Below are 27,012 nucleotides of genomic sequence, written 5' to 3' on the forward strand. Positions count from 1 at the left end.
CGCACTTATTTTCATAGCAAGTTACCTGAAACACCGGCAGTCGCGTGCCGGCCGCCAATCAGGGCAGACGTTTATCATTTTTCTTTTAATTAATTGTGGCCACACTGTGTGCAGCGAAAAGTAATGGTAAGTTATCATATTCAGTTCTCGAAATACATGTTACATAACATTACTATATAAATGTATGTATATTTCAGGCGTTGTATTGAAGGTTAATGCTTTTAAAATACCTTTCCGTAAAGTCTAGAGATTGTTAAAAATGTTTGTAACGAAACCTCTAGTGTAGGAAAATTAAAAAAACTACAAACACCAAAGTCCAACGCATGTTTTAAAAACGCGTTTAATACAATTTAGATAATAATAATCATAACCCATACATATTAAAGATAACAATAATTTCATACAATTTCGTCACGTTAAATATTTCTTCAAACGAGTATTTGTTTCGCTCAGCAAAACAGTTATTATATAAAGTGGTCGAATCATATAACATGACTTCATAAATGTAGACAATATATTTAAACACACGGTAAAAACTACGAACCAAACTGTTTTGGTGGTAATGTCCCAATATTCTGAGAACTGCAAGGGTACGTTGGAACAGGTAACTATTATCGTGCCAAGTTCGTTTTTCAAATTCTGCCAAAAGAATTGTTTTCATAATAACATGCGTCACTCATTTCAATATCAAATGATTTTGTACATATTATGCAAATTCTATTCTAGTTCTATAACGTATACATAGAAATAAAAATTATTAAACACCGAAGAATATCTAAATTATTCAAAACATCAAGGATTTTTAAAACAATAGACTATCTTTTAACGATAAACAAAAAATTCAATAGTGAAGTCAACCATTGACAACACTTCTTTGAATGAATAGTGATTCGAATATACCTGCTAACTTCACCCACACAATGCTTTTTGTTATCTATGAGTGGATTTCCCGCCAAAACAGCTTGTTATTTTTATTATGGTCAAGTGTTGTTTCTCCCGCCTGACAGAGCAAAATATTTTTAACTTAGACTTTAAGTACATAATTATTCTATTATAATATCATTCGATTTCCCCTGCATTTGAGACATCTTAGCAGTAGAGTCGTTACGTTGTAAAAATTGTAATTAAAAACTATAAAATTCGTTCAGAAAAAAGTACAAATTTATCCATCAAGACTTGTGTTAAAGATAGGTTAAATTCTCCTTATTCGAGTACATACAAAATTAATTAAAACAATTAATTGTTTTCATAGAAATTGCCGCTTAATTTAAATTGACATCAAGGTAATGAATTAATTAGAACGAAATGATCTAGACACGATATGTGGTGACATACTTATATGTACCAAATTAAGTACATATAAGAGATATGCAAATTGATATATAAATTATAAACATGTGCAAATATGTACTAATACGCACATACCTCTGAGCCAAAATGTGTCTTGCCTATATTCACATCTTTAACATATGGAAATTTTATAACTCGACATTTGAAGTTCTATATAGCAATGGTCAGCGAGAGTCTGCCACGTCAAGTTACACAGTTTATATATATAATTTGAAACCAGTCCTTTACGTCTTTCTGTGAGAAAGAAAGATGAGAGTCAGTCATTAAATAAAGACGAATCCATATGAGTATCGGGGAGTAAGGGGTTCAGAGTCAAATCTGGTCGACACTCACGCTGTTGCCAACCAGATTTGACTCTGAAAAGACATTTTTAGCTGCTACATAGTGACTGACAAAAGATAATTCTTATCAGACAGCATTCTCGATATTCTTAGTTTTTTAAGAAGTTATTCCAAAATCACTACTAAATATTTGGGATTCCGAGATCCCAAAAAACCGAGATCTCGTGGGATTGAGAATTACAATCTTGAATTAACGTTCTCGACTCGAAATTGCGTTTCCTAGTTAAACAACGTACCAAAATTGTAAATGAAAATATTTATTTTCAATATAAAATCACCAAACCGCAAGCTGTGCAATCATTTATTTAAAAAAAAACTAAGTAACGAGTACTCTATATGTATATATTAATATTTTCTAAGAAATAGTTACTTTTTGTTTTTTTAATATTCTAATTAAAAAGGGATTAGTTTTTGAACATTTTTTGGCTTATACACAGTGGTGTGGTGGAAACACAAACTGTACACAGTTAATATTATATTAGAATATTTATTATTATTATTTACCTTCAAAGGGTCTAATATATAAAAAAAAATATTATATTCAAAATGATCACCATTGGCTTTTATACCGGCCTTTAATCTGTTTGACCACCATATGGATTTACGCACTGTTTCCAAGAGAAATTTCGCCACTTCTCCAAAGATTTTTTAAGAGACTCAGTGTCACCGTGTCGTTTAGTGCAGGCCATGTCCTCTAAAACTGACCATAATTTGAAGTCTAAAGGGTAGAGGTCTGGGCTAGATGAGCCACCAAACTATCACTGACGTAGGATGATGACCAAGTTGTATCTTTCCGACCACTTGAGCAGATTTTTTAGAACTGTTAGCGTGCGTACACTTCATCATTTTACTTATTGTAGTGTTCTTCAATTGTGAAAATTGTTTTATTTGTAAAGAGGGTATTTCTGTGCTTATCACCTGCGTATCCCGACAAAAGGCGTTTTGATCAACCCACTCTCTTTCATTGTAAAGATTGATTTAGGGTATGTCCTGTATATCGACGATAAGCACCAAGCTTCAGGTCTTGTTTTATCTATCTATCTAATCTAATATGTTGGGTTTCATAACGCGTGTCACCAAACCTTTCAAAGACAAAACCACATATATTCACCTCTATAAGACGCTTGTGCAGTCTCAGTTGGAACACGCTAGTCCAATCTGGAATTCCTACTACGCTATATATGTCACACAACTGGACGCTGTACAAAAGAAATTTTTACGTATTTTAAATTGTCGCATGAACGGTGGTAGGGCTAAATACAACGAACTTTAAAAAAAATATAATTTACTTTCTTTGAGTACTAGGCGTAGTTTGATAGATTGTGTCATTATAAGAAAAATATGCGTACATGAATTAACTTGCTCAAATCTTCTCGAACTCATAAGATTCAATATTCCTGCCAGATCTCTACGCTCGTACAGAAACTTAAACCTTCCGACTCCCAGAACCAACATTGGGTTCCGTGAGCCTCTTCACAGGATGTGTTCTACTTTTGATTCTACTACTAATATCGATCTTTTTTCGCACTCCTCTACTGCTTCATTTAAGAATAGGTTAAAACAACTATTCGAGTGGTAAACCTTGTACCTTTCTTCTTATTTTGGCTACTAGTATGTGTTTTGTCGTCGTTCTACCGATCTATAAACTTTGTATTGTCTACTTAAATATTTTGTTCTCTGTCATGTCACGTTTTGTTTTGCTTTATATCCTTTTTTTTATCAGTGAAACTTTTTGTGGATATATCCAATGCTTTAATTCTTATGTTTATATTTCTTTTCTGACTTCTACTTTTAGAGATGTATCTGTTTGTTTCCCAAATGAATAAATAAATAAATCTTTATTTCTCGCGATAAGATTTTTGCTTCCTAATTCAGGTTTAACAGCATTAACAGCCTTTGTAGTTCTAACAGCACGCGGCTTCCGGATCTTTTCTGATCTTCAACAGACGAAGTGTTGTTGTATCTGTTGAAAGTAAAATATACAAAGTTACTGCTGATACCGAGCTTTTGAAGTGTCTGGAATATGACTCACGGTTCCATACCCACTTTCTGCAAGGCGATCACTGCAATCCTATTTTCTTTTACACACCAGTCCATATTGTTATATGATAATGAACACGAAAAAATATGTGAAATGGCGCAAAATCGAAAGAAGTTTTTAAAATAATATACGTGTTCCAAATTCAAAATAATTAAAAAGTTGTAAAAAATAAAAGGATTTATGTAACAGTATTTATGGCTAGACTAGTTATATATGACTACATGAAGGCAAGATTTTTTATTCATTTACTTACCTCTTCCTTAACATGAAAGAGACTTTATTTATAGATTTTATATTATATATGTGCTCCAGACTGGATTATTACGGTACAATACGTTTCAAAGGCGATGTTTTGGACACAAAAATCGTTGGCTAGCAATCTGTACATGTAATTTGAGAATCTATTGTTAAAATTATCCTGACGCTAAATAATTGCGCGTAATAACTATAATCTATAAACATACATGAACACAATGGCCGTAGAAAATTACAAGAACAATAAATGTATGTGAAAAATCCTCGAACGTTGTATTTTATTTCTCATTTAATTCATGTTATCAGCAACTCCAGCAGAGCATGGAGAATGACCAATATTATATCTTGCAATTTTGTATTAAATCACAGAAAATACTTTAGTAGAATCATTTGTTTAATTAAGAAAATCAATGTATTTTAGCTTTAAATTTTTTACTATAATTATTTTTCGGCTATCTGTAGATTTTTGATTATCAAAAAATTAACTCTTAAGTTTCAATTAAATATAATTAGTGTATTTGATAATATTCAGAAGCGAGCGTGGAGTGCTTTGGTCTCCTTCTGCGAGCAAATAATGCTACAGAAGGAGACAGAAGAGTGTGCAGAAAGAGAGAGAGCGTAGCGTAAAATTCCTTTTGAGAGATGGTGGGCAAGGACAGTAGTCCACTATGTAGATACCATAAGGCTTATACCGCTGGGGTCCTGATTGAAAACCTAGCCTGCGGGGCATGAACGAATTTCCTTGGTATAAAAATAGTAGACAATTCAGAAACGAGACTGAGTGCTAAGACAACACCCACACTCACTCAATCACTCAGCTGGATCTGCGACCCAACATTTTGGGTCATACCTCCTATTACCCTCCGAACGTAGAAACTTCGAGCGTTTCTCGTCCTGGGCTGCTTCCGCCTAAATCGACTGAAGTTGATTAACGACCCAAGCTATGATAAATAAATAAAATATGGACTGGATTTTGAGAAAATGTATGTATGTGCCGACGTACACTAACTAATTTATACATTGATATTATCACTATTGTATTGAGAAGTGTTGGCTGTGCACCAATAAACTTTCTTTCTATGTGCGCATTTAACTTTCGCTCGATCGACGGAGGAAAACATCGTTATTCGTATGAAAACCGCCTAAGACCCAAAAAGTCAACGGCGTGTGTCAGGCACGGGAGGCTGATCTCCTACTTGCCTCTAATTGACAGATACAGAAATCTGAGGCCCAGATTTTAAAAAAATGTAGCGCCACTGATTTGTCTGATATTTTATTAACATTAATATTCCCTTCAAATATAAAATAGCAAATTATTAAAACCTATATATAATAATTCCAATAACATCTAAACAATGTCACAAGCATTAAACTTTTCAAATGAAAAACAAAACTACATGCCAAAGTTATAGTATCATCCGGTATTGTATTAAAAACAGTACAGCATTACGGGAAGCCTATTTTGTTATTACGTATGCCTTTTATGCATTTCATATTTCAATTTGTGTAATGACAAAGCCTTCGCAAAAATGTTGTATTCATTATTGTCATGTGGAGTTGAAATTAATACAATGCACCGTCCATACCTGAGCTTTTTATGAGCTTATAATATCTCTCATTTTGCTTCTTTCAATACGTTCATAAAAGACACCATTCCATAGTACTGGGGCGTTTACGTAAGCGTAAACGTCTGCTGAAGGATCTGCATCAAATTGAACCTAGTAGGTTCCCTAACCCATTCGCCGAAAATTTAGTTATATGTAAATAACGTCAGTTTCAATCTTTGGCATTGTATTTGATAGCAATTAAATGTTATTGTAAGAATAATTGAGGTATTGATAGATATTAAATGTTATTGTAAGAATAATTGAGGTATTGATAGATCTATATGTTTGATAATCAGGCGCCAGAAGATAAACCACTCCTTATATGGAAATTGTATTTGTTTTTACAATAAACTCCCAAGCGAAATTAGAGAATTATCACTAAATAAATTCAAAACCCTCGTTAAACGTAAATTAATCAATAGAGCTTTTTATAAATTTAACGAATATTCAAATGATTCTAATCCTTGATATTAATTTGCTCCAGTTCAAACAATTTGTATTACTCAAAACTTAGCGATAAAAAAACCGTGTCGGAAAGTTTCTCGCCAGTTCTTCTTGCCCGCTCTTGACTTGCGAACTGATAGTAAATGTAAATTTACAATTAATTTAACTTATTTTCTGATGTTCATAAGTATACTTGTTTACCTATATGAATAAAGTTATTTTGAGTTTGTGTTACATCAATAGGACGTATTACAGAAATTAATTAAATTTAAATAGAATTACTTAAAATTCGAAGAATCAAATAAAATAGTACAACTTTATTACAACCTCGGCCTTTCCAATGAATTTTCTCAGAGTTTTATTACGTTTTAATTAGTTTCTGCGAACTTTCAATAACAATATGAATATTTAACATTGTTCTCAACGAAAACAAGTAAACTATTTGCGATTTATGCGTAATTTCGGTTTATTTAGGATAGGTTTTGATAAAGAAGAGAGGCTTTATGCTTTTGGACATAAGCTTTGTGTAATGTATGAAATGGATATATTGTGCAAAGAAAAATTTATAAAAAATAAATTAACGCTCTCGGAGGAGGATATCAGAATTTCTTTAGTCTGCCATCCGTGTCTTTTACTTAAACTAGGTTCGGCCAGAATTGTCTTAATTGTGAAGTGTCGCGTGGCTGTTAAGACCCGTTAGAGGTTTCTGATGAAATCAGTTCTGCATTATACGATATTTTTCTTTAGAGGCAAGCTAGTGCGCCGTTTCTGATTTCAATCTACATCAATAGCTTGCCCAGAAGACTTACAAAAGAAGAAGAGTAAACCCTGCACGTACTCGGTTCTATTAATAATATTGAAATACAGTGGAATCTCGTTAACTCGAACCTCGTTAAGTCGAAATCCTCAGTAAGTAAGTAAAAATTGCCATTCCCTTCCGCTGAACCCCTAAATACACAGTCCAGTACAGTACAAAATGTTAATTCCGTACGAAGTATTGATAATACATATTTATACTCTATAACTCGAATTTTAAAAAGGAGACTAAAAGTCGTAGTTAGTAAAATATAATGACGTCATACTTGGAATTCCCCGAAATAATAGCAATAAAATCTAAGATAAATGTTCGGATTCGGGGTTTTTGTCTTGTACACATGCAATGAATGAATGCATTCATAAAAAAAATTGTACTACAAAACTTAAGTTGAATTGTTATTCAGATTCAACTCGAATACACTTAGACAGAGAGCCTCTTTAAGTCGGTAGCTGATATCAGCAGTTAAATCATATGTATCTCAAAGTTCTTGTTAAGTCGTTAATTCGATTTTTTTGCCGTCCCCTAATCAATTTCTACAGACGTTTAAAAAATTACTTTTTTTCGCTAATCAGTTAAATAGTTTTTTGATAACGAATATATTGAAATAAAACACTGATTCCAATTCGAATTTTATCTATATTCGTATTCGCGAGAATAAGAGGTTTCATTTTTGTAACAATTTTGTCGAAGTTGTAAATTCTCGCCACGTCAGCTAAACCGGTCAGCGATTACAGTTTTTATTGATCGAATTCATGGTCATCGATGAAACGAGACGATCGCCCATCTAATTGTTTAATTTTTGAGGCCATTTTTTCGTACAAGGTTGTGTGCTTAGAATATATAAATTATATAAAACTAGATATATATCTTATTTTCTGTTAATAGGATCTCAGTAATATCAAATCTTATAATGCTAGACATCATATTGATATCTTGTCCCCTGAAACAGAATACATAATATTAAGTTTTTTACGAATATTATCAGAAATGATAAACATTTTATACCTAGAAATTGTTAGTGTTTAACGCTAACCATAAAAGTTAATATTATCAAAATCCAATATAGGAAAAGGGGTTTGATGATAAATAAAATGTTAAATGTATAAATGATAAGTATTTCAAATATAAAGATATTATGACGTTTTGCGTGCTTTACTAAGCAGTTACCTAGGTGAAAATATTACAAATAACTTAGTAAAAGTAAATTAAAAAGTTATGTAAAAGTAAAAAATTTAGTGTTTTTATAATAAATAAACTAAACTGAGGTTATACAACACTACTAATTGAAATGTGACCTTCTTAGTAATCCCAGTGAAAGCTCATTTCACAATGGTCAAGCAGTTTCTATAATTTCAAAAAGCAATAGCCTAGGCATGTTGTTGCAACCCATAACCCTGATGTTGTGGGTTGCCAACCCGGCTCAATTACTTTATTACTATTAAGTAGAAACCGGCATATCTTACACCCAAATCATACACTTTAATTTAGTTAAATCAAAAGTATAAAATAGTTAGGTCGCAAACCAATTATAAAAATGAATGTATATTTAAACAAAAATAAAACATGCAATGACGCGAATTTATCCCATCATACATAACGAGCTTTTAATCAACTGTAGTCAGACTACAGTTACATTATCTCAGATATTATCTCAGACTTCAAATTTAGTATAGTAATTTCTAGTTAAATAACAATTGACTAAATCAGGAATTTAAAACCTTAAACTGAACGAAATATAAGTCGTGATAATGAGAATAACATTAATCTGGACTCTAAATCGCACAGAATATAATGTATATCGTGCTCGCGTTATCCGAAGACCAATACAGTTTTCTACCTACGTGTATTGATTCCTAAGATTCCCACACTACAGCCGGGAGACAAGATCGATGCGTCTTACCCAGACTTCTAGGTGACCTAGTTTCTGTCACATTTCCCAGAAATTAGCTTCAACGCGCACTTCAACCTTTTTATTCTCTTCTGCTTGTATTGAATATGAAAAATATGTCTTTCTTAATTATGAAATCCTGGTATTACGATAAAAATATCATCATATAATTATTTTGAGTTTTATAAATAATAAAAGTACAACAATATTATTTTTGGTTCTTGTAAATTTCAATTGTAGAGTTTTTTATGTTGCGTTAGGAATATTTGGCATGTATATACTAAAATCAGCCTTATGGCCCGGGGTTAGAACAAGAAATTTTATGGCATATACTATGTTACGAGTATTGTATGATTGATGACGTAGTGGATATCAAATCTGCGATTAACTCTGATAATTTAAAATCAATAATTGAGAGTTTGTAACAAAATCAATCAATTTGTAACAATATATTTCTTTATCTACATATAATTTTAATCCCATTAATAATTGACATATAAATACCACGATTAATAGCCAAAGTTTGATAATTTTCATCCGAACATGAGTCACGATAAATAAAAAAAATGTCAACTGTCAGGTAAACAAATATCAATTATCAAATTCAGTTTGATACAGCGTTCGAAATATGAAAAAGTCATATATCATAGAACAGTGCAGTCAATGGAACTTCGGTTACAATATACTTGTCACGAAAGAAAATACACTTTAAGAATAAAAATGAGATAGTTTACGAGCACGTCTCGTTCCGACTGTGTTTTCCTGCTCAAAGCGAACATGGCTATCGAGTATCGACTAATCTAATTGATTGACAATCTACACCTTAATTAAGATTCAAGCCAAGTAATGGATGAACTATTTTTGTAGTGCAATATTATTTTATAGTTGATTTTGATTATTGATAAGTTTTACGAATACGTGTGAAGGCCCTTAACGTTCAAATTGGGCCTGAGCTAGATACATTTCGCGTTCGCTTTAATCTATTGCGTAACCAAACCTGTGTATAAAAAACAGTGCTGGTCTAGTGGTTACAGCGTACGACTCTTAACCCTGAGGCTCGATCCCCGGCTGTGCACCAATGGACGTTCTTTCTGTCGCATTTAAAATTTGCTATGGAAAGCGGCTTTAGACCCAGAAATAGGGTGTCATGCACAGGAGGCTTATATTGACATTTAGTCATGAAATAGATACAAAAAGCCCAGAATCTAACCTAACCTAAAAAAGTTGTAGCGCATGATTTTAGGTAAACGTGTGTGCCTACCATAACGTAGTTCTTTCACCGTGCATTTGAACTAAGACCTCTGAATATACACCATACCTTTACCAGCGGTAAATTGCTATGAATTATATTAAATTCTGCCTAAATGTATTTATTACAAGTCACTTATTTGTTGCCTTCATTAGATAGAGAAACACTATTTTCGCGTTTATCTTATCAAATGTGGTAATGAGATATTCTTTAGATAAAGTGTACTGGATTAATATTAATATGCGCATAATAAAACAATAATATTTTGTCGACTACAATTTATTTTATAATAAATTAACAAATAACTGTTTTAGTTATTGAATAAGAGGTTTGTTTTAAAAACTGACTAACATTATTGTATTCCAATAAAATAGATAATAAGGTTTCTATCATAAGAGTCATACTTAGGGTGAGATTAAGAAAAGAGACTTAGCATGAACTCTCCCGTGTTTCAAAATCTCGAAGTCAAACTCAGTTTACTTAGTTTACGCCAATAAATGAAGATTGGCGACTTAGGCGAGACTAGGGTTCACATTCACAATCTCGTCTTGAGCGTACCAACACGACAATTGATTAGTTATATTAGGTCCTTACATATGAAATTGGCGTATTTCGTACTAGCCACTTTAATCACGATGTTCTCCTGTTTGGTAAGGAATTCTAAATTCAAATTTGTACAGCTATTTACTCATGTATTTGTGTTTCGATGATCGTCATTCATTTGTTTTTTTCTTCTGTTTTTTCTGTTTGCGTCACTCATTTAAAAAAATGGAAAACGTAAAGTATCGCATTATTTACGAGTACGAGTTCCGCCGTGGCACTAGTGCTGCGGAAACGACTCGAAGGGTGAATGATGTGTATGGCGGTCATGTTGCAAAAGAAAACACAGTTCGTTTTTGGTTCCAACGTTTTCGTTCTGGAAATTTCGACCTGCAGAACAAGCCCCGTGGACGGCCTGAGACCCAAGTTGATAATGAAGTATTGAAGGCTATTGTGGAAGCGGATCCATCGCAAACCACGTCCGAGTTAGCTGCAGGCTGCGGTGTTAGTAATAAAACTGTTTTAATTCACTTGAAGCAAATTGGGAAGATTAAAAAGCTTGAAAGGTACCTCACGAATTGACTGATGCAAACCGGCAAACGCGCGTCGACTGCTGCGTTACATTACTGAACCGGCACAATAATGAAGGTATTTTAAACCGAATCATTACCTGTGATGAAAAATGGATTTTTTCGAAATTGGGACAACTTCTTGCAAGGGAAAAAATTTAACTCTGATGGGACAGTCCAAATCGGCTACACAGATTTTATTGATTCCCATCCGACTGTTTTTTTTAGTAAAAGGACCAATGAACTAACTATGAGATGGCAAAAGTGCACAGAAAACATGAACCATTGTTGTTGTTGTACTTTGATTAATTAAATATATTATATTTAAAAATATTCGACTTTTTGTTCCTCCCATACAATACGCCAATTTCAAATGTAAGGACCTAATAAATACAGATAATAATTGATGTAATATTTGACTCATTGCGCATATATAACTTTAAATAATTTCCAGTAAAAAATCTATTCTAAACTAAGCACTTTTGATGTTGAAAATACCTTCTTCTTACAGTTCTGTACTTTCAAATTGATGTTCCTAGCAGTTTCAGATTATAGTAATATCTATTTCCAATTCCATTTTATATTCCAATTTAAATACGTTACTATATTTTTATAAGGTTTCACAGATTTGTAAAAAAACATTTCACCTTAATCATACCATAGACAATAGAAACCAGACGAGATTTGACAAGAGCAATGAATATGATAATGAAATGTCTTGGGCACGACTCGGCGTTGACTTCGACCATTTTATAACGTCTCAATCGTTCCTACAGCACCCAGTGACCAGGCGAATTACGAAACGACTAACTTTGCTTAAAAGCAAAACTGTGCATGTCAATTTTAGAGCTGCATTTGAAATGCATAAGCACTGTACTTGATATTCTTAAACCTAACCTAATATGACGCGTGGAAAATGTTTTAGCGCGACGTAAAATACTCTGGAAAAATTGTGAGCGCGATAAATATTCATGTAATATTAAACAGTTTAGTGATTTAAATATGATTCATAAAATTCTACCTAAAGTTTAATTATTTACACCAAATTGTAGACACATTTAAACAATCGAGTGGGATTTTGGTTAAATCTGAGTTGAGAGATTTCACAATGTATAATCATATATGTAGTAACCACACCTTACGATACTTGAAAAAATTAACATAATAATCTTAGCAATAGCTAGCGTTAAGAGATTTTTAATATTGAACAGTTTAGTGATAATAAAGCCATAACCCTGAGTATCGGCCATGAAGAACACCCAAGTTCTACAAAATACTTCAGAACCAATTAGGGTTCTACAAGAAAATAGCGTACCAATTATTAAAAGGCTGGAAACGCACTTGCGAACGTTCTGGCGATGTGAGAATGCGGTATCACTAAATATCAGGTGAGCCTCCTGCCCGTTTGCTCCCTGTTACATTTAAAGAAAGCTCTGTAAGTATGACTCTGTGGAGCTACTCATACAATTAGATTGAGATCGATTGAGGATATGTTTGGAAGAATGGACAAAATGCAAGTTTAAATAACTTTTTTTACATCTTAGTATGGAAAATATTAAAATCTAATTGTCCAAGGTAATATGCAACACTTGTGTTATTTGTAAATAAGAAAAGCAATACATTATATATCTGTTCAGCTGAAACAAACTGTAGGTAGGCAGAGCAGTTTTCGCCTAGTGGCTTATGCCTTTGACTCTCATCCCAGCGGTCCTACCCCCGACTGTGTACCAACTTTCATTATATGTGCGCATTTAACATTCGCTCAAATCGTGAGGAAAACGGCTTGCCTTAGATCCAAAACGTCGATGGCGTGTATCAGGCACAGTAAGCAGGTGATCACCTACTTGCCTATTAGATTGACAAATTATCGTGAAACAGGTACAGAAATCTGAGGCCCACACCGAAAAAGGTTCTAGTGCCTCTGATTTATTTATCATTATAGCAGAACAACACATCTAAACTTATTATAGCGTGTGTGTAATTTGTAAATAATGTACATAATGCGGTAAATCGGCCCTTAGGTAAATCAATGCTACAATGAAACAATGCTGACATTAACATGGCTTTATTTCACACAACTGCCAATCCTATTATAAAAGAACTATAAGGCTTTGATTAATAATCTGCTACATTTTCATCAACCTAATTAATGATTAAATGTTCAGTATCTGTTTGATGCTTATTTTCGTGGAAAAGCTTTATCCAATTTCAAAAGCTTTTAGTTTTACTATGATTTTCGCCAATGAACAACTATTTACCAATTCGACTTCCCTCCCTCTTACAATGTGTACTCTGACGAGTGTCTGTGTGGCGGTATCACTTAACATCAGATGAGCCTGTTGCAAGTTTGCTGCCTGTTACATAAAAAAAATATAAAACCTAATTTACAAGGACTAAAACGCGGTATATGATATCATCTGTGCTGTGTCTATAATATACTTATATAATAAATCACTCAAAGACTTATATTTCCTAGTCATTCCAGGCAATCCTGCATCTGACTACGGTGATCGCCGTGATAGCCCTATCATCGAGTAGCATCGTGAAATCGCCAAGTAATGATGGCACATTCGAACTCTTGATACTTCACAACAATGACATGCACGCTCGCTTTGAGCAGACTTCACAGTTGAGTGGAGCCTGTACTACTGCTGATAGAGATGCTGGAAAGTGCTATGGAGGGTTCCCTAGGGTTGCCCATATGTTAGTATATATCTACATTTAGTTTTATTCATTATAAAACAATCCACAATGATGCAAGCATATTTTCTCAAAGGACGACTAGCTCGTTATAAACACAATTAATTTTTACTCAAAAACGCTTGTACCATCTTAAATATTTACAATTTTATAATTAAATAACAAATACCTATTCCTCATGTGTGTGAATACTATGTAATTTGTACATATATAATAAATCTTACATACGTTACTGTTTCCTTATATCGGTAGGGACATGGCCTAATATGTATTGACGTTTACTTGGCGAAATTCACCGCGGTGAGAGAAAAGTTCGCGCATGAACTTGAAACTTATTTATTCTATATATCCATCAAGGATTCGAGCAGTGTCAGCCTAGTTGCTTTAGCGTACAACTCTCATCCCTGAGGGCGTAAGTTTGATCCATCAGCCATTTAACATTCGCACGGAACGTTGATGGAAAACATCGTGAGAAATCTTTAGACCAAAAACGTTGACGGTGTGTGTCGGGCACAGGAGGCTGATCACCTACTCACCTATTAGATTGATCATGAAACACATACGGAAATCTGAGGCCCTAAAAAGGTTGTAGCGCCACTCTGATTAGTTTTTTTATTAATGATTCTTTACCAATAATATTAAGGGTTTCTGTTAATCTGAGTAATTAATTTATTATTAGTAAATATAAGTGATATTTTAAATACATAAATTGATTAAATCAGTAAACTGTAATTAAAAACTCAGTCAGCAGATGTTTTATCGAAATCGGAAGTTATTGTAATTTAACGATATAATAAAAATATCATGAAATCAAGAAAATAAAAAAATCTTTTAAAAACACGCATAAATCTGCATGTTTATAATAGTAAAGGCTTGAAAAACCATAATTGAATATAAATATTGTATTACGCGGTCCTCGCTTCGATTCTCGGAACAACAATTCTGGTTGATAAGTATTGATATTTATTGTATGTGTTGATTATAAAAAGATACACGTTTAAAGTATGCGCACATTGACACACATCTAATATGGTAATGACATCGCAAACCGTAAAATTAACAAGTCTTTTAACTGCTTTTTATAAGCTTTGACGTTTTACAAGTGTACTTCGCGTTGAAAGACAAATATTAAAAAATCACTAAATTATACTATTTGAACTGGTCTAATATCAGTAGAGAATAATAGATGTCATTTCAGTAGGTACAGATTTATTACAAACATAGAAATCTATTTATAATATTAGTCTAGTACTGGAACGGTAAGATTTGAGACTTCTAATTATGTCTTCCCTTTGTCTATAACGAATTTAATTTGTCATACATATACATATCATTCTTCATCAGTCGCACTCTCCATTTCTGGCTGGCTGATGTAAGGGTAAGGCCTGTAAGGGTTTTGAATTGATAGGTCCAGCAAGTAAAAACTTGTAAGGGCCTTTACTCTGCCAACTGAATTTTTCATACTTACCACTAAATTTTGACAGTGAATATTGCCATATCCATGAAACGTATCCTACGTTTCAAAAACGAGACTTGACAGTGACTACTTTACGGCATTCATAGTGCCTTAGTAGACTCTCGTTTCTGAATCATTAAAATATGAGGTTACAAATAGATTTTCAATTTAGTACCTATTGCTCATAATGCATATTTTCTTTGATTAAACATTAAAATAGGTTACTTCCAGCTCTTTAAATTTCACCCACAAATATATTATTCCAGTGTGAAAGAGGCTCGTAAGGCTGCTGAATCTGGTGAAGGTCCACCTGTCCTGTACCTCAATGCTGGAGACACTTACACAGGCACCGCCTGGTTTACTATTTACAAGTGGACGATAGCGGCTGAGTTTCTTAACGCTTTGCAACCTGACGCTGTTGTAAGTATACGTCCGCAAGTAATATATGTGTCTTTATTACTTTATTCTGTTTTGAGCAAGACGTAATGACGTCGGTGATTCGTGTCCAATGCTTGAATAGATTTTGTTAAAACACGGATATATTCGTGAGATTTTTCTATTTGGTTTCTTGTTTGTGTATGTCCGTTTTTAGCGGGACCAAGCAGCTGGAGTTCGAACAAAAACTCTAGCAACATTACTTAAACATTTAATGCATTGTAAATTACACCGTAATACAAAACAAGAGAGACGCCATTAATGGAACTCAAAAAATGATAAATCTAATTAAAATAACTTATGCAGAATGTTATCACATCAACTTTTATTAAAAATAAAAGGGTATTAGTAGATGTTAGTAGAGTACTAGTAGCTCATAACATTGCACCTTTCTTGTGTGCAAATAATAATAGAAATAAATAACACACGTCCACATACTGTGCTGTCCACACGCAATATACAGAAAAAAAAAATGTAAAATATATACATATACTTTGTACAGTTGTATTTTTTTCTTAAACAAGCCATATTTTACAGAAAATATATTGCGTATTTTAAAAACAATAAGGTGTATATTTTTTCGTAATACGATTACGACATATACAATTTAATTTAACAAGTTATTTTTAAATCTTGTTCGTTTTTACTATTTAAGTCCAGTGTCATCAGCAAAGAGTATTCAGTTATGGTGTATAGCATCTGGGAGGTCATTTATGTATGTTAGAAAAGCAGTGGGCCCAAAGTACTGCATTGAGGTGGTCTGTACTCATTTTTCTTAAACGTGGATCTATAGGTTTTTGTTCCAGTTTACAAATGTTTGTTATTTCAATATATTACAATCTATTTTCAAGGTAACAAAATTTAATTAGAAATCTAATTAAGTTATTAATTAGACTTCTAATTAACTTTTAAAATCAATTTATTACCACGGCTAATATTTTTATTATTATAATATATTGTGCCATACAACATATTGAGTTTATTCATTACAAAAAAATATTTATTAGGGAGTTAAGTTTTCACGTAAACATCATACGAATACATCACTAAAGGAGATTTATTGTCCAACTAATTTATATGAAATTAGGACATACATTGCAGATATGAAAATATATATGATAGATATGAAATCCTGAAATGTAAAGTTTAAAAACAAAATTTGTTGAACGCTCAGAAATTACTGGTTTACATTATTATTTTTGGGTTGTATAATCCGTATAACGAAAAGCTTCAGGCTATATCATGTTACGGCCGACATAACAAGATTAAATTCGCGGTCAATTAATATTTTTTATATAGGTTTCTCTATTAAAATATTTTTACGAAATTTTAAACATTTGCGAAACTCGTACGAAGTTCGCTTATTAGCTCAAGTTCAAACTATTCGTTACGCTCTGTGGCTAAGATGTAGGATGGAATTGTGGTTGCTTTGTGGAGGCGTAAGCTGTGACGTGCTTCTTGTGTTGTCATGTTTACGTAATGTGTTTACAGTGCTGGCTACAGGGCTAGGTATTTAGGAAATTCGAATTGGTATTCCATTTTTAAATCAAATAAGTTCTATTGGTAGTTGGGTAATTAAGATATTCACAGCTGAATGTTATGTTAGACTTACTTTCGCATCGATAAATCAACTCGATACACAACAAATTAGTAATTTCCAACAAAGACAATGTTAATTTTAGAATTACTTTGATAACCATGGGTGACCAAGGGTGCACTCTGAATTCATTTCACACAGTTTATGAATAAGACCTGATACACGTTTACGAGTTGCACTAAACTAGAAAAAAACGGATCGGTTCTATATTAATATTACTATTAGATAATAATATCAATTAAAATAGGATGATACAGCGATACTCTGCCCTAGATCCCCTCTTGACCTAAACCGCGCGTTGGTATTCTTCCCCTGAAATAATAAGATTACATCGTCAATATAAACGATGTAGTCAAGTATCTTATAATTTTAACTATAGTAATACAATGATCCAAATAAATTACCGCAATGTTACGAATACAATTTAATTATGTTACTTTAAACTAAATCAACATCAAGAGTTATGTTCTAGATGTGTCATATCACATTTCTGAGACTGATTTTCCAAGTAATTTACATAACAAACAGTAGTTAAACAATGTTTTACATAATGATGTGTTTGTTATTATATATTCTTGACGTTATCAGTATCCAACTTGTCTGATATTTCTGTTTTAAGTTAAGTTTAAATTATAAAATATCCTTGAATATTTAATTTTAATTCGAAGTTTTTCTAAGTATCTAATAGGTTTACTGTATAAGGCTAAAAAACTAAAACTAGTAATATATAATAGGTATAAAAGACATATTTACTTTACAAACAATTACATTTTATTGTACGGATGTTCCATGAGCGTTCATAATGATAATTGATTGTGTTTTAAGTCGCAGAGTGTATTATTGTAAAGTCATATTACCTTACCCTATAAGAGACAATATACAGCCATTCAAATCGGGAATATTTTCAGTCAAAGGGCATTGCGTTTTCCTTTTCTTTGAAATTACGTAATTATTGAAGCCAGGCAGTGCCTACATCACGTCACATCGGCAACAGCACGACAATAAACAGTTACTAACATTAAAGGCTGCTTAAAAATCAATGAATGAAATTTATACGAGTCTTAGTCCAAAACTCGAAACTGAGCGCAAAGTAAGATGTAGATTTGATTTGATATGATTTGAAGGAGTTTTGATGTGCAGCACAAAACCGTGTATCAGCCATGTGCGTGCCAAATTATTAGCTGAAAGCGCCACTTGTACATCCATTGTCACATCAAAACGAATCCCGAAACACAAAGGCTGGTTAAATCAATCACCAAATGAAATGACATTTTCATAGCAGTGAAAATTTTCTATCGGACACGGCTCGGTTGAGCTATATTTATTACTCTCGTATATACGTACTTATGTATAGAAAATCAATAACTACTCTAATTGTTGCATGCGTTACACAATGTGAAATTACAGTATAAACATGCAATTATGTATGAAGATCGAAATCGATGATTTCTTTGAGACACTGGTTGGTTACGATGAAATATATGTTTAACTTTATCGTAATTTTAAAGTTATTTTTATAGATATTTTGTTTTAATACGTCTATTATTAATTTAATTAGAACGTACGTTGTGTTCGTTATACTGTTATAATTATGATCTAAACTCTAACTGATCAATAGTTATATCATCTATCAAGGAATAATGAAAATTCAAATGTAAGTTTATTTTTTACTTAGACATTAATGCTAACACATCATTCCAAGTGTTTCTATTAACACAATACACGAAAAATAATACATTCCTAAACTAACTATACTAAAGTGGTGAAGGTTTTGTGCTTGCTTCTTAATGTGGTGGGTGGTAAAATAAACTAACTTATATCTTACCTTAATAGTTGTAGTGTACTACTGTGTATAACATATTTAATTTTTCTTTCAGTCTCTCGGAAACCACGAATTCGATACGGACAAGATAGGCCTCTCTCCTCTGATGCAAAGCTTAAACTCCGTTGTTATTGCTTCAAATGTAATCGTTAACACTCCTGAAGCAAACGAAAAAATTAAAAAATCTGTAGTACTTAAAATAAACAATGTCCTCGTCGGTATTGTTGGTTATCTGACCCCTTCCTTGTCCATTTTAGACAGCGCCGGCAACATTGAATATATCGACGAAGTTCTTGCCCTTACAGAAGAAGTGGCTAATCTAAAAGAACAAAACGTTGACATAATTATTGCCTTAGGACAATCTTCACACAAAGATTTAGATGTAGCAAAAGAAGTACAAGGTGTCGATTTAGTAATAGCAGGCAATCAAAATATTTTTTACACCAATGGTACGACACTAAAGAGTGGAAAGGACGACCCACAAAACATTGTGATAATAACACAGAAATCGGGAAAACGCGTACCAGTAATAAAAGCATATGACTATTCCAAATACTTAGGAAAGATTTTCGCTAAATTTGATCGTAATGGAGAATTAATTAATTGCGATGCCAATTACATTGTACTTGATAATTCAATTCCTCAAGATCTTGAAGCTGAACGTATGGTAGAAACACTAAGAACTAGTTTAAAGTCTAGTTCAGAAATTTTAGGTAAGACAGCAGTTGTTTTAGATGCATCTTCTTGTAAGAAAGAAGAATGTAATTTTGGCAATTTAGTGACAGATTCCGTTATACTGCAATACTCAGTTAATTATCAAGCTGATTGGAGATGGACCGATGCTCCAATAGCTATAATTCATGGAGGTGCTTTAAATGGTAAGATTGCACCCGCGCAGAGGCCAGGTGATGTCACGAGAAATGATTTGCTATCAGCTCTCCCTGCGACAAACAACTTAGTAGTAGTTAATGTGAATGGAAAAATTATAATGGAGGCTCTCGAACATTCAGTCTCGAGTTATACAACTTCGGGATCAGACAGATTCCTTCAATTTTCCGGTATACAAGTTACATACAATTTTCATAACGAACCTGGCTCTAGGGTTGTTAATGTACTAGTCCGCTGTTGTAGATGTACAGTTCCCGTATTTTATATAATTGAAGATACAAGGGATTACAAAATTATAATGCCATCCTCTCTAGCTAACGGGGAATTTGGTTATTCAATGTTCGTAAACTTGTCAAAGACAAATCTCAATTATGATGAAGTTCACTGTGTATCGGAATTTATTAAACTAAGAAATCCTGTATATCCAGAAATATCAGATCGTATTACGCTTCTAAACACTGATTCTGTGCCGGGGTCTGCTCATGTAATAAAGGCAACAACATTCCTTCTAGTCGCCATTATAGTAAAGAATTTAATTGCCTAATTATGTAATATCTAAAAATCTTTATATATTAATAATATGTTTAACACTCATATGTCTTTCTTTTCTTTTCTCTCTGCTAATATACTTTAGATAATAATGCTGAATTATTTTTATTATTAAAAATAAAAGAATATTATGATATTTTCTATTAATAACTATTATTTTCGCTATAATTGCTATACTATGCATGAGAATAATTATATTAATAATTTAGATAAATAATCTATGCATGTTTGCCTTACACAATATAAATATAGCGAGAATATAAAAAAAAACTGATAGGTAGGTACTGTTTAATTTGGTGCGTATATTTTTTGTTGCAGTCGCTGGGAAATCACGAATTCGATAATGGAATAAACGGTTTGGCACCATTTATTGCCAACTTATCCTGCCCTAATCTTGCTTCTAATCTGATTCTGGATGACGAACCGATTCTAAAATCAGAAGTTAATTTAAAGAACTCGGTTGTATTTGATATCAACAAAGTTAAAGTTGCGGTTATTGGTTATTTAACGCCTGATACAAAAGTCTTAGCTGTAAGAAATAATGTAACCTATATAGATGAGGTAATTGCTATAAGAGCAGAAGTCAAAAGACTTCAAAATGAAGGAGTACAAATTTTCATTGCTTTAGGACATTCAGGTTTTGTAAAAGATTTAGAAATAGCGAAAGTAGTCGAGGATATCGATTTGGTAATCGGTGGACATACAAATACTTTTCTCTGGAACGGTCCTAGTCCTGATATCGAAAAGGTACAAGGTCCTTATCCAATGATTGTTAAACAAGATTCCGGAAGAAGTGTTCCTGTAGTACAAGCTTATGCTTACACGAAATATATAGGATACTTGCAACTAACGTTTGATATGCAAGGAGAAATCAAATCAATTGAAGAAACTAATCCAATTTTGTTAAATAGTAGCATTCCGGAAGATCTTGAACTTCTAGCGATTGTTCACAAGTATCGCGATTCAATATTAAAACTTACGGATGTGGTAGTTGGTAGCACCTCAGTTTTTCTCGATGGCCACTCATGCCGTTTAAGGGAGTGTAATTTAGGTAATATGATTACAGATGCAATAGTGCAGAAATATGCCTCTGAGTATACAGGACCCGGTTGGACAGATACGCCTATTGCTATTACTCAAGGAGGCGGTATTCGAGCTTCTATTAGTCATGTTAATAAAATCAGTAACATAACGTGGGGTGACTTGCTCACTGTTATGCCCTTTGATGATAAAGTTGTCAAAGTGTCATTACATGGTTATGAACTTCGTAAAATGTTAGAACACTCTGTTGCTGCATACAATACTATACGTGCTCCTGGACAATTTCTGCAAGTTTCCGGAATGCGAATAGAATATGATTTTAGTAGAAACCCTGGAAATAGAGTATCAAAAGCTCTAATATTGTGTGGAGATTGTGAAATACCAGTTTATTCACCTCTCAATGATGCGAGATCTTATAATGTTCTTATAAATGGATTTTTGTCTATGGGTGGCGATGGATATTCGATATTTATTGGCAAACCAATTGTTCATTTAAAATTTAACGAATTGGGAGCTACTACTGATTATGTAAATAAAACTAGTCCTGTGTATCCAGCAATTGAAGGCCGCATTATTATTTATAACGAGAAAGCCTTAAGTTTGGGTCATACTAATTCTTTATCAGAGTTTACCATATTATCGGCTATAGGTTGTATGCTAATAATTTAGGGTTCCCAAGTATTTCACGTTAGGTAATTTAAATATTCATTATTTATTTTCAAGCAATAAACGTGAACAAATATACGGAGTCATGAAACATTAGATTAAAATGTGATAAAAACGAACGATATGAAAAATATCAAACTGTGATGATTTTTTTAAATAGCTTTAGCTATTCTATTTAGCTTTAATAAACAATTTGTAGTAAAATACCTTATACGTAGATCTTTCAGTTGCTATTAATTTGTGTTATTATTTTGTTATACTGATGACGTAATTATATGAATTAAATGGATCAAAACATTCATGCACTTTTATTGTTAATACATAACTAGAAATAAACTGTACAATACACACAATCCATATTATGCACGTTGCTTTTATATGCAGGGTGAATGATTCGTTATTGTTAGTGTACGTAACACCTTACAAGATATTTATTAGCAATATATAAAAAAATAACTAATATTGGGATGCCCCAGAAATATATTGTCTTTTGTTACAGTCCCTTGGAAACCACGAGTTTGATCAGGGAGTCAATGGACTAACACCGTTCATCAAAAATTTGAAATCACCCGTATTAGCCGCTAACTTGATACTAACCAAAGTTCCAGAGCTAGAAAAAGAAGTCAATTTAAGAAACTCTATTGTTTTTAACATATCTGGGACTCCTATCGGAGTTATAGGATATCTCACACCCGAAACAAAACATTTAGTTTTACCGAATGATGTAGAGTATATTGAAGAAACTATAGCTCTTCAAAGAGAGGTGAATAACTTGAAAGAAGATGGTGTGAAAATAATAATTGCTTTAGGACATTCAGGATATTTAAAGGATTTAGAAATAGCAAAAAAAGTAGATGGGCTTAGCTTAGTTATAGGTGGTCATACAAATACATTTCTTTGGAATGGAACGAGTCCAGACTCTGAGAAAATTATCGGGCCATATCCAACTTACGTTACTCAGACCTCTGGAAAACAAGTGCCGGTGGTGCAAGCATATGCCTACACAAAATATTTGGGAAAACTGCATATGGTTTTCAACTCTAAAGGAGAGCTTTTGAGAGCAGACGGAAATCCAATACTTTTAGATAATTCTATACCGCAAGACCCGGAGGTGTTAAATATTATAAATCAATACAAGGAAAAAGTTTTAAATTATACAGAAGAAGTTATTGGTAACACATCAGTAGTTTTAGATGGCTTAAGTTGCCAACACACAGAATGTAATCTCGGTAATTTGATCGCCGATGCTATGGTATACACGTATGCTATGGATTATAATGGAGAACACTGGACAGATGCACCAATTGCTGTCATTCAAGGTGGAGGAATACGGTCTTCTATTTCTGTTACGAAAATTCCAACCACCATAACGAAGGGAGATCTAATAGCAGTATTACCATTTGAAGGAATTTTGGTAGTTGTAAAAATGACTGGAACTATATTAAAACAAATGCTCGAACATGCAATTGCAAATCTAAGTGACTTAGATCCTCCTGGAGAATTCCTCCAGGTGTCTGGTTTAAAGGTTATGTATAATCTAGATAAGCCAATAGGTTCAAAAGTTATAAACGTAATGGCAAGATGTTGGAATTGTTCGATACCTTTGTACTCAGATGTCACTGAAAACGAAGAATACAATGTGATAATGCCTAATTTCATTTTTAACGGCGGTGATGGTTATAGTATGTTCACAGGTTTACCAGTACGATCGTTAACTTATGGAGAATTTGATGCTACAAGTTTATATATTAAACAACACAGCCCAGTTTGGCCCGAAATTGAAGGGCGAGTAATTCTGAGGCAAAATTCAGCAACAGATAGTTCTTACGTATTAAGACCAAGTATAATGTATATTGCAATTGTAATAACAGCAACATTGCATATTTTATGAGGGTGATAACATTTAGTGATAATTTTTTTCCTAAATAACCCCCAATACCCTTTATATCAGTATTAATTAGCATTAAGAACCTAATTAATATAATGCCATAATATTTGTATTCATTATTAAAATTATATTGTTATTTATAAAATAAAAATGTTACTATGTACTGGATTTTCATTTCCATAAATATTTTTAAAAAAACATTTAAAACTTGATTATGCTTTACTCAAACACCTTTAGTAAAGTTAGTAAATGTTTTCTTCCAGTCGCTGGGAAATCACGAATTTGACGAAGCTGTGGCTGGATTGGTACCGTTCATTAAAAACTTAACATCGCCCGTTTTAGCTGCAAACCTACTGTTAGATAATGTACCAGAACTAAAAGAAGAAACTAATTTATATAAATCTATTATACTGAATAAAAAAGGCGTCAATATTGGTATTGTTGGATATCTTACGCCAGAAACAAAGTTTCTAGCACCAAAAACTAAAGTTGATTATGAAGATGAAATAACGTCAATACGAAGGGAAGTTAAGAAATTAAAACAAAACGGAATTGAAATTATAATCGCTTTGGGGCACTCTGGCTTTATCAAAGACTTGGAAATAGCTACTGAAGTTGAAGATATTGATTTGGTAATAGGTGGACACTCGAATACGTTTTTATCAAATGTTAATACTACAGAAATTCCTGAATTTGTACAGGGTCCATACCCAACAATAGTCATGCAAAAATCAGGGAGAAAGGTCCTTGTTGTGCAAGCATACGCTTACACAAAATATATGGGTAGTTTGTTTCTAAAATTTAATGAGAATGGAGATATTATGGACTTTGATGGTAAACCCATTCTATTGAATGAAGGAATTCCACAAGATCCGGAAGTTTTACAGATAGTCAACAAATATCATACTGATATTGATCGTATTAATAATGTAATTGTAGGAACTTCCATGACGTTCTTACAAGGAGACACTTGCAGATTGTATGAGTGTAACTTAGGAGATTTTATTTGTGATACTATGCTTAATTATACAAAAAGGCATTATGTGGAATTTTCACAAGTAAATATTGCATTAGTTCAAGGAGGAAGAATCAGAACGTCTCTAGATCAACCTAAAAAACCCTACAATCTCACCAGAGGAGATTGGATAACCGTAATACCGTTTTCAGATACACTTTGTATAGTTAAAATGAATGGAAGCGTATTGTTGCAAGCGCTAGAACATTCAGTCGACTTATGGAGAAAAATTGATACACCAGGACAATTTTTACAAATGTCTGGAATGGAAGTCACCTATGATCTAGAAAAAATACCGGGTCATAGAGTTGTAGGTGCAAAGGCTATGTGTATTGGATGTAGTAAATTAATAGACGTACGTAATGATTTAAAATACAATATTCTTATGTCAGCATTTTTAGCTGATGGCGGAGACGGTTATTCTATGTTTGAGAATTTGGAGAAAGAATTTGTTTCCTTCAATGAAGTGACTTGTGTTTTAGATTATTTGGCAATTTATAGCCCTATAAATACACAAGTAGATAAACGCATAACATTATTAAATGAAGATAAAGTTCAAGATTTTGTAAATGATGTATCCATAATTGACAAATTCTCTCCATCGAGTGGGAAGGCAATTTATCTCGACTCTTTATTAATTGCTATGTTATTTGTACGTGTCACCTTTTTTTTATATAAATGAAGTGAACCTTAGGCATTAATAGATAAAATTTACACATATTTTAAGGACTACAAATGCGTAGAATAGTAATAGATTCACTTTCATATTTAATTTTTTTTATGTAACAGGAGGCAAACGAGCAGGAGGCTCTCCTAAAGTTAAGTGATACCGCCGCCCGTGTACACTCACATTGCCAGGACGCTCGCAAGTGCGTTGCCGGCCTTTATGAAATGGTACGCTCTATTTGAAATACTTCCACTGGTTGTACATAGTGGTGGTGCGCGAGGCTAACATAGCCTTTCCTTCCGAATGACCGCGAAACCGAACGTCATTCGATATGTCAACGCCCAGTATCCCCATGCTAGCCGAGGCTTTAAGGAGAGTGCCTTCGAAGAGAGGAATAGCGACAAAGGGTGTTTTTGTCGGAGAAGGTTTTAGTTTGGTTCACTCTTTTTTTAAACACTAATTTTAAAGTGCTATACGCGTAAATAAAATCTATTTAATCTTTAATGTGAAATCTTAACATTCGTAAAACGAAATATAAATACACATAGTGACTTAAGTTTTAAGCTTTACAGCTTTAAGAGCTATTGAAGCATGATGATGCTTGTCTATGGTTCAATTCTTAATACATCTCTCATTCACCTCTTTCTACGGTTCTGCCTAGTTTCTAAACCTAACCGAATAAACTTCTGCGTTTAATTTGGTTATCAGCAGTAGTAGTTATATTTAACAAACTATGTTTATTAAATTATAGATATAATTAAGACATTTCTCAGCTTAATAAAAATAAACCCAAAGTTTAAAGTTATTCATGTTGTATTAATGAGGCTGGGCCATGCATGCATTCCCTTGCATTTGGCAAGGCTTAACCTTTTACCTAACGATATATGTCACTGTGGCAATGACGTTGGTAATTTTATCATATATTCTTTGTCTTTCCTTAACATGACCGTCCCGCTTTTATTTCCTCGCTTTTGTCCATTAAAATTCCTTTTCCTACTTCAATCTCTATCCTTCCATCTAATATAAATATTGATGTATATAGCCAATTTTAGCCAATTTCATTTTTCATAAGAATATAAAATTATAATCATTTATGTACTTATTATATACCTAATTTATCTGATCCTTTTCATAATTCCGATCCAATTTCCAAACCAATGAAATAAATCTAATAACACACTTCCTTC

General features: G+C 32.9%; 1 protein-coding gene across 5 annotated transcripts; it reads left to right on the top strand.

The window, feature by feature from the left end:
• Nucleotides 1–35: 35 nt before the first annotated feature.
• On the top strand, nt 36–26,873 carry LOC123712720 (protein 5NUC-like). Of its 5 annotated transcripts, none has more exons than XM_045665934.1 (4): nt 36–126; nt 13,578–13,804; nt 15,524–15,677; nt 24,407–26,873. In XM_045665934.1, exons 1-4 carry the CDS (start codon nt 124–126, stop codon nt 25,838–25,840), a joined length of 1,818 nt encoding a protein of 605 aa, XP_045521890.1. In that variant the 5' UTR covers nt 36–123; the 3' UTR covers nt 25,841–26,873. The 5 variants fall into 5 exon arrangements, with proteins under 5 accessions (XP_045521890.1, XP_045521892.1, XP_045521894.1 ...); XM_045665936.1 differs by lacking the exon at nt 24,407–26,873 and adding an exon at nt 22,755–24,300; XM_045665938.1 differs by lacking the exon at nt 24,407–26,873 and adding an exon at nt 20,867–22,554.
• The last annotated feature ends 139 nt before the right edge of the window (nt 26,874–27,012 follow it).

Source organism: Pieris brassicae, chromosome 8 (assembly GCF_905147105.1).
Source record: "Pieris brassicae chromosome 8, ilPieBrab1.1, whole genome shotgun sequence".
NCBI lineage: Eukaryota > Metazoa > Arthropoda > Insecta > Lepidoptera > Pieridae > Pieris > Pieris brassicae.